General features: G+C 41.3%; 1 protein-coding gene across 3 annotated transcripts in view; it reads right to left on the bottom strand.

Moving 5' to 3' along the window:
• Positions 1–7,015: 7,015 nt before the first annotated feature.
• The window catches only part of nkx2.2a (NK2 homeobox 2a), a 1,540-nt gene continuing 66 nt past the window's right edge, over positions 7,016–8,489 (bottom strand). Inside the window, exons 1-3 of one of the 3 annotated variants that reach the window (XM_062440739.1) lie at positions 8,291–8,489; positions 7,645–7,647; positions 7,016–7,572 (exon numbers count right to left, since the gene is read on the bottom strand). The exon at positions 8,291–8,489 is cut by the window's right edge and continues 66 nt beyond it. In XM_062440739.1, coding sequence (XP_062296723.1) covers positions 7,016–7,572; positions 7,645–7,647; positions 8,291–8,489 — 759 coding nt within the window. Of the gene's footprint in view, positions 7,597–7,644; positions 7,648–8,290 lie in introns of all 3 variants that reach the window. The other 2 variants (XM_062440738.1, XM_062440740.1) reach the window with 2 other exon arrangements.

Genomic DNA, 8,489 nt, shown 5'->3' with positions numbered 1-8,489 from the left:
AAATTTTAAAAAAGTCACCACAAGTTTTTCTAGTCTTTTATTTCACTCATCACACAGATTACATTTTTAAATGGAGGTAGTAGACAGATGGAATAAGGTACCTGGGGGATAAAAAACCCTCTCAGTCTGAGCCCTCTACCAGATGATCTTGACAGTCTGGGTGCACTCTGCAGACTCTGCTGTTTTCCTAATCTCAACATTTAGCAAAGTCAAGAACCTTGACGCTGACTCCTTCCTCACAAAGATGTCTGTCTAAACTGGCTGCTGGTCATCTTCAGCACTTTAAACTCAACCCCATATAATGCTGCCATTTAAGAAGTGCAGTATCAGCGTCTCCCACAGCAAAACACTGTTGCGTGTTTTGCCTCGTGCAAGGAGGCAAGAGTGGAAGCTGAATGCATTTATTTAAGTGTGAAGCACAAGAGAGGTCTTTATTCACTGGTTCAGTCGAGTATAAGCATTAACATATAAGTGTTGAAGAAAATATCACAAGGGATTTTTTTGTTGCTCAGCTCAACCTCAGCGTACATACCTCAGATGCAGACTGACACAGAAACAAGAAAGGAGCGAGAAATGCCTTACATCTACACACACTCAAATGAAGTTTATGGAGATGACCTTACATGGAGACAAGGACACTTAAGCAAATGGGTTCTACATTTTCTTTCTGTCGTGTTTTTTATGCATGTGAAAGAACCGCATTGTGCGCAGCTGATAAGGAAAAGTAGCTAAAAGCAAGTGTCATAACACCCCAGAGTATGTAGCTAGAGAGCAAATTGTAAAAACCAATTAGACAAAATTGTCTGGATGTCTAATTGCTGGATAAATGCAAATGATCCAAATGATTCATGTCACATATTGCATGACTGATACTTACAAAGAACAACACCTCATATGCTCATACTATAATTTAATGCTATAAAATACTCATATTTAACCAGACTGATAAAGCAACTTCTTGGTCTTTTGATATCAGACAGTAAATTCTACCAATTAAGCATCAAGAAAACTTGGAATACATATTCTGTAGTGTAGAATTCCCCCCCAAAAAAGGGCAGAAATTGAGAAAAATTGTAAGCAGACGTTTTGTTTATAGGACAGCTTTTATCAAATAAATTAGATATATTAACTAAGCCGTCTACAAAGTGGGAATGCATTTGAAAAGTTTCAATGCAGCGCTAATTATGACCTGAACTCCTCATTTGTTTTGAAATAAATAGACTTGTTGCTAGATGTTTTGTATTTATAGCACAAATTAGTGTTCTTGTATTTTGAATCGGATACAATTCAAAGGAAAGGTACCAAACAGATTCCCGTCTGAATCAGTTATATTTGTGTTATAGATGAACACAACATGACGAGATATATTTTCTTATTCTTTTGGGTTTTTTGTTTTTTTTTGTTTTTTTTGTTTTTTTCGTTGGCTCAGCAGAAAACTGTCATCGAGCTTCATCTCTTCAGGTTCTTGCTTAACCCACAGTTCTTCTTGTGCAGATGGGAGGGCTGATCTGAACAATACTCTGCACTGTAGACACTCTGGCCCACTGAGTAAACTTGTCTGTGTGGAGATTCTCTGCTCTGGTTCACACAGCACAACGTACTCCAACAATAACCCCACACTGCCACCTGCACACACACACACACACACACACACACACACACACACACACACACACACACACACACACACACACACACACACACACACACACACACACACACACACACACACACACAGAAACACACACATACTGCTGATCTCACAAGGAGGAGAAAAAGCTTGGAAGTGATTTTTTTTATGCAGATACTTCCATGTCCATCTCTGTCTTCCTTCAACAAACCAAAGAGGGACCCCAGTTTGAAATATTGGTATCTGGATATGATGTTTGCTGCCCTGGCTTTTTGTTGTGTCCGTGTATTTCTTTGCCTCTACGCTGGCCTCATAAAATGGTCAGAAATACTTCTTCTTTTTCTCTCTCTCTCTCTCTCTCTCTCTCTCTTTCCTCACCCCTCTTCCATCATGTTCAGCATCCCTCCACCACCTGCTGCTGCTGCTGCATCTTTCTAACCCAATGAGGCCCCCTACAGGTGCAAGCTCACTGATGCTGAATATGAGCAGGTGCATAAAGATGGTAGCCTTTTATTTTGACGTCATTTGACCCATTTTGCAGTGCTTTGCATCATTTCTCCCCTGCGTGATGGCGTTCAGGCACTTTGCAGCCTTCTACAACCACAGGATGTAAAGCAGTAGATAATAAATATGATTATGAGTTCCCAGCATTTTGTTTGGTATTCAGAAGAAAGCCATCAGATCCCATTGACCTCTTGTTTGAAGTTATATCGAGGTTTCCTTCAAGAAGATGTTTATTGGCTGCTGTCGTTTTTTATTCGGATGTTATAAATGTTACAAAATGACAGAAAGTAAGTAAAAAAGGAACAGCATAAAGATGAAATTTCTCCTGCTGCTGAGGACAGTCTTCTTTGTTGTGAAGGACACTGATTGAGTTAAGACTTTCCTTGGAAAAACCTCACTTGAGCGCCATTGTTCACTTTCATTGGAGTGAATTAATCTGCACCATATTCTTCCCCCTATCCTATTGCGCCACACCGTGGAAACACCTAGTCTCTCTCTCTCTCTCTCTCTCTCTCTCTCTCTCTCTCTCTCTCTCTCTCTCTCTCTCTCTCTCTCTCTCTCTCTCTCTCTCTCTCTCTCTCTCTCTCTCTCTCTCTCTCTCTCTCTCTCTCTCTCTGTATGTGTCTGTGTGCATCTTTGAAACGGAAACCAATGCTAATTACTCGTGGACTGTTTACATTGAATCTAGTTTGTCTTCAAGAGTGATATGATTAGGCTCTCCAAATCCATAACAATGTCATAAACCGCAATCATTCACTTAAAAAGACAAGTCAAGTTTGCTGCGAAGTCTGTTCATTAAACAGAGAGAGAGAGGGGGGGGGGGGGGTTAATTTCAGCGGTTGGAGTGTAATTTTGTCGCAGTAATTTCTAGCAGTGGATGAAGTTGGATGATTGTTGGACATTTCCAGGTAAAAAAGCTGCATCGCATCACGCCAACTAAAGACCTCTGCTTCCATCTTGTGGCAGCTCGGCGCAACAATCCTCCTCCTCCTCCTCTAGTCCAACAGTGACACCTCTGCTCTGCCTCTCCCTCCCTCCATCACTCCCTCTCTCTCTCTTTAATATCGGCACTGTGGCGAATCTAATCTGGATCTCCTTTAAGGCAATAAAACTCAGATAGCTTCCTTTAAATGAAAAGCACCGCTTATTATAGCTTTGAAATCCTCGTTTATTTGGCGATGTGCGTGATAGAAAAATGATTCATGTCGAGGTTCAAATGGGCAGGATGACGAAGATCCATGGTGTCCCAAGTGCATATTTCCTCAAGTATTGTATCCCAAGGTATATAATAGTGTTATCCACGCAGGTTGAACTATGCTGCACGCCAAGATGCTTGTTTTAATGTCGCATGCTTTATCCCTCCAAGCAGCCAAAAGCAATTTCCGATAAATCTGATCCTGTTGCTGAGCTGGTGGAGGGCTGGTGTAATTTTCTGGTGCGTTAATGACAATAACAGGGGTGCAAAGCGAATATTGTTCACCGTTAAAGTTTATCATGAAAAGGCTTTTGCATGAGTAACATTTTATAGCTTGAGTCAATTTGAGGAAGCACAGCAGAACATGTGTGGATGCGCAAATAAATGATTTGACCTAAAAAAAAATGTGTTCAAACTAATTAATTTGGAGACGAATATACTCAGTAAGATTATATTAGGTTTTTACGGGTTCTGGCAAAATATAAAAGGTGTGATAAAAGATGAAAAGTAAACGCATTGTTAAAAATATATAATTTAAATACAATGATACATCCTCATGCGCTACTGTCATAGTCTTTCCAGCGGTTCTAGTTTTGGCGCATTAGTCGACTTTAACACCTGCTTGTATCAATAGGTTTTTTTCCCCATGAAAAAAAAAGGTTCTGCATTTTAACAGTATCACTTCCAAATGATCGGATTCACAGTAGAATTAAAATGTAAATGCAGAGTCATATTTTACCTCTTAATCAAACGTAGGTCTACTGCTTGCATATGTCTATAATTGCTACCAGCATGAAAAAGGCTGGCTCACTTGCACTTGTATCTTTGCGTAACATCCAATATTTTTTTCTTTTCTTTTTTTTCTGTTTTTGTTGGAAGCAAGCCCAAGATAGGATCTTAAATTGGTGCATACTAGAAGATACGTAGCTTAGTGTTGCACCTGACACGGAAGTCCTCAAAAGAGACTATCAAGTGGGGGAAATCGTGTCAAATATTTTTCCATGTGTCTGTTTCAGATATAGGCCCACGCACAAGCAGCGGGACTCAAAGCAAACAAGGAAGAACACTGTCTGGTATTAAAAATAGTTTTTGCGCTGTGACGAGCCACTTTTTGGGACAGACAATAATCAGCCTTTCACTTTGGAGAATGGAGGGGGGGATAGAGGGAAAAGAGAAATGAGAAGGCTGTTGTTGGCATAGCTCTATCAAGGAAGAAGGACTCCCTGTTATCTGTGAATGGAGCTTCTTTTTTTGACCAGAATAGATATAGCACGAATTTTTAATTCGTTTTTCTTTCAGAGACAACAATGCTTTATTTGAAAGCTTGATACAATTTGGGTTTTGTCAGAGATCCTTTTCTCCTTGTCCGAGCCCAGCTGCCCATATGGGATACAACGTGTGCAGCAAAGATCACAATGGCACCAAGTGACAGGCAGGACAAAAAGACCAAGGATACATCTCCCTGACTCTGAACAGCACCAAGAAACTCTGTCAGTCTCTCTATCTGCACTGTCTGCATCCCTACTCCTGCTGCTCGTTAACATGCACGCCTCTAACATCCAGTAAAAAGCAGGGCCTGGGCTTTTGTCTCCGTGTTGTGTCGTGTACTGTATTATGCAATGATAGAGTCACTAAATCTGAGGGGAAGGAGCCTGAGCCACGCACAAGTCAACATGGTTTGCGAATGACTTTTTGAACGTTATTATTGTCGTAAACTAGTTCACATTTTCGTTTACGTTTTATTTGAAAGAAGCCAGAGTCAACTAAAATCCAATCACACAGAGCCAATCCTTTATCACCGCCTTTTTTTTTTATCAGTTCACTCTATAATTCCCATAACACGCACTGCGTCTCATATTATTTCTCCTTGCATCGGTTCCCCATAACAGCGGTGCAATAAGCGATTACTGACACGCTGCTTATTTGTCTCTATCTCCTTTTTTTCTTTTCTGCTCTCGACTAAAACAAAACGGAAAAACTACCAGCAAAATGTCGAGTTATTTGACCTACAAGCTCAACCAGTGGTGAAACACAAAACCTTTTCTGTCTGGAACAAATTGAGTCTCTGTCGCTCACAAAAGCAGTAGCCCCTTGAGACTCAATTCTGTAAATAATTAGCAAATCTGTCCAATTTAGCTGTTTGTTCAGTGATGATAGGGGGCGACTCCCAACATCTGTTGTGAGATTTTTTTTTGTCCCGGGACAAACAAATGCATAGATTTTTCTACTAGGTTATCATATTTACTCAAGATATTGACTGGAGTCTGATAATCCGCAGTGCGCGCTCTGCGGATCACTGTGGGAGTCATTTGTGCTTGTTTTGGTCTCACCTCGGAGAATAATGGAGTAAAGTGTATCCTAACGTGGGATATCACTGCTTAAACGTCATATGATCATTTATAAAATAAGTTTATTAGGCGGTGAAGCCCCTTCTAAGCTGGGCGCGTTTTAGTTGACCGGTGGCCGTGGTTAAACAAAGAAAGGCTGGTGACTCATTGATTATTCCTGCTCTATTTGCAGTTTAGCGCTTAACAAGATAACAAAACATTTATTGCATTAAACGATTTTTTTCTCCTACCCCTCCACGGTCTGCCACTTTACACCCCAAGGCCGGGAGTGGTCGGGGTTGGTGACAAAAAGGAGGGCTTTTGACTCAAAAGCTTCTTATGTGGAGAAGCCCTCTTATATTAAGTGAGTGGGATTTTAGTCCCATCTCACAAGTGACTTTAGGCTTTTTATTGGTGAGGTGTTCGGGTTCAGGAAAAAAAATATTCTCCGGATTAAATTTGCCTACAAAGAAAAGAGTTGAAGTGCGCTGGAGATTTCTTTCCATAGTCCAGCTCCATTCTGTGCAACAATATAGCGTTTGGCTCCTCGCCTTTCTTTCTTTAGGGATGTTTTAGCGATGTTTATGTAAAGACGATCACACCGAATAGGACACTTATATAAACCAAACCCTCATTTCAGAAACAAAGCATTTTATTTAAAAATCCTTATAAAAAATTTGGGATATTTAGCCATCACCGCGCGGCTACACTGTTATTTACATATGTGATCTGACACGGCAGTCATAATATTTAGCCAAAACAAACAAACAAAACAAAATAAAAAACAAAAAAAAAGTATCACTCCCTCATTTTTCTTGTCTTAAATTTGGAAATATAGGGCCCCCATATAGGCCGATCTTCAACTTAACTCTCCCGAAAGTACTCTAGGCTGCAAACATGTGCCACAAATTATTTACAGGAAATAAAAACAAAAGGAAAAAAGCTGGAAAAGTTGCCAGTGTTTATTCATGGCCATAAATATTTTTTCGGTCCATAAAAGAAGCAAGAAATTAAAATTTCTATAATTATAAAGTGGTTCGTACGTGCTGATAATAACACGAAGGGACAAAAAAGAGGAAAACATCTCTACAACCAACACACAACATACTTTACAAAAATGTTCACAAGAAGAGCATTGACATTCTTAATAAAATCTATAAGGGAGAGGTTTGGACCCAGTTCTCTTAACGAAAACATGTAAACACGGCGCACACATGAGCCCCGAATAAAAATGGTAGTATATATATGAGTCAAGCTGCAAAAATGAAAAGTCTTTTGTTTTTTGTGTTTTATTTTTTTTCTTTGCTTTGTGGTGAAACTCCCTATCGTGCCTCCAAGACAAGTCTCTATAATTTTCTCTCACCAAGTCCACTGTTGCGTTTGCACCAAGTGATGTGCTGTGGGGAACTGTGGCGTGGCCGCGGCGCTGTACTGCGCGTTATACTGCATGTGTTGGAGTGACTGGGCACTATAAGCCGAGAAGGGGATCCCGGCCTGAAAAGTGGCCGCCAAGTCCTGAGCTTTAAGAGTGTGACAAGGCTTTCCATCCCTGACTAAGACGGGCACGGCCACCCGCCTGGGAGAAGGGAGATGGGTCACTTCCATACCTTTCTCGGCCCGGGCTCTCTTCATCTTATACCGGTGGTTCTGGAACCAGATCTTCACTTGGGTCGGGGTGAGACGGATCAGACTGGCCAGGTGCTCCCTCTCCGGTGCGGACAGGTACCTCTGCTGCCTGAAGCGGCGCTCCAGCTCGTAGGTCTGAGCCTTGGAAAACAACACCCTCCTTTTCCGTTTCTTTCCGGAGTCGCTGCCTCCGCTGCTGGAAGTTTCCTTGTCGTTGTCCGGCGATTCGTCGTCCGCGGACGGCTCCGGGGACTTGGCCGACTCCTGAGTGCTGGCTGATAGACCGTGCACTGCGGCAAGAAACGGGAGAAACACTGTCAAAATGTTATGTAAAGTTCAGACTGATATTTATCACAAAGCACAAGCTTTATATAATAATCAACGAAAAGTTCTGGCGCACTGGTAATTAAATGAGCTGCTGAGTAATATGAAAAAAGAACATGTGTATGATGAAGCACTTGTCAAAACATGGTCACGCAGAGATTTACGAGATTATTTAAACACAGAAACATAGCTTGATAATAAAACTCGTGGGCTTGTTTGTTCGTTTTAACTCTTGAGTATAATTCAGATGCGTAAAACAATTCTTTAGCCCAAAATCTCATCTCCACAAGCAGGGCGACTCAGTGAAGCATTAAAACGTGCATTGTCTGCCTGTAAATCTCCACAGAATGCAGTCTTATATTTCACACCGTGGTTATACTCTCAATAACTCACAGCCCGCATCGTTTTTTCCACGGTGCTTTACCAATCAAATTCTTCCTAATGCAGAAAGTGTGGCGAGCCTAAACACTGCCTGCATTTGTTGAGCTGTAACGCCTCAAGACGAGCACAGGCAAGCAGTGCACGGTGCATAAAGATGAATGCTGCACGCCACCCAAGGGCGTCATTGGGGGTGAAATAGAAGGCTGCATGCCATCAATTATGGCTTAATGTAACCGCATAGCTTGGAAATATAACAGAAGTCGTTATCAACAAGGTGGAGAAGGATTCTTAAAATTTACTTACATGAATATTGAATACTGTCCGTAGTAGCAAGCCATCGTGTGTAAGGATTGTCACTACTGTCATAAAAAGGGTTCTTTAAAGGCAGATTTTGAACGTTTTCTAGAGGACTTTTCACCAAAACTCCAGTGGTTTTTGTCGTGGATGTTGTCTCCGATCCCTCTGTGTCTTCCTCCGCTCCGGTGATAGATCCTTCTTCGTC

The sequence above is a fragment of the Scomber scombrus genome, chromosome 19 (assembly GCF_963691925.1).
Source record: "Scomber scombrus chromosome 19, fScoSco1.1, whole genome shotgun sequence".
NCBI classification, from domain to species: domain Eukaryota; kingdom Metazoa; phylum Chordata; class Actinopteri; order Scombriformes; family Scombridae; genus Scomber; species Scomber scombrus.
The sequence above is the reverse complement of the archived record's forward strand: the minus strand, read 5'-3'. Positions and strand labels throughout refer to the sequence as shown.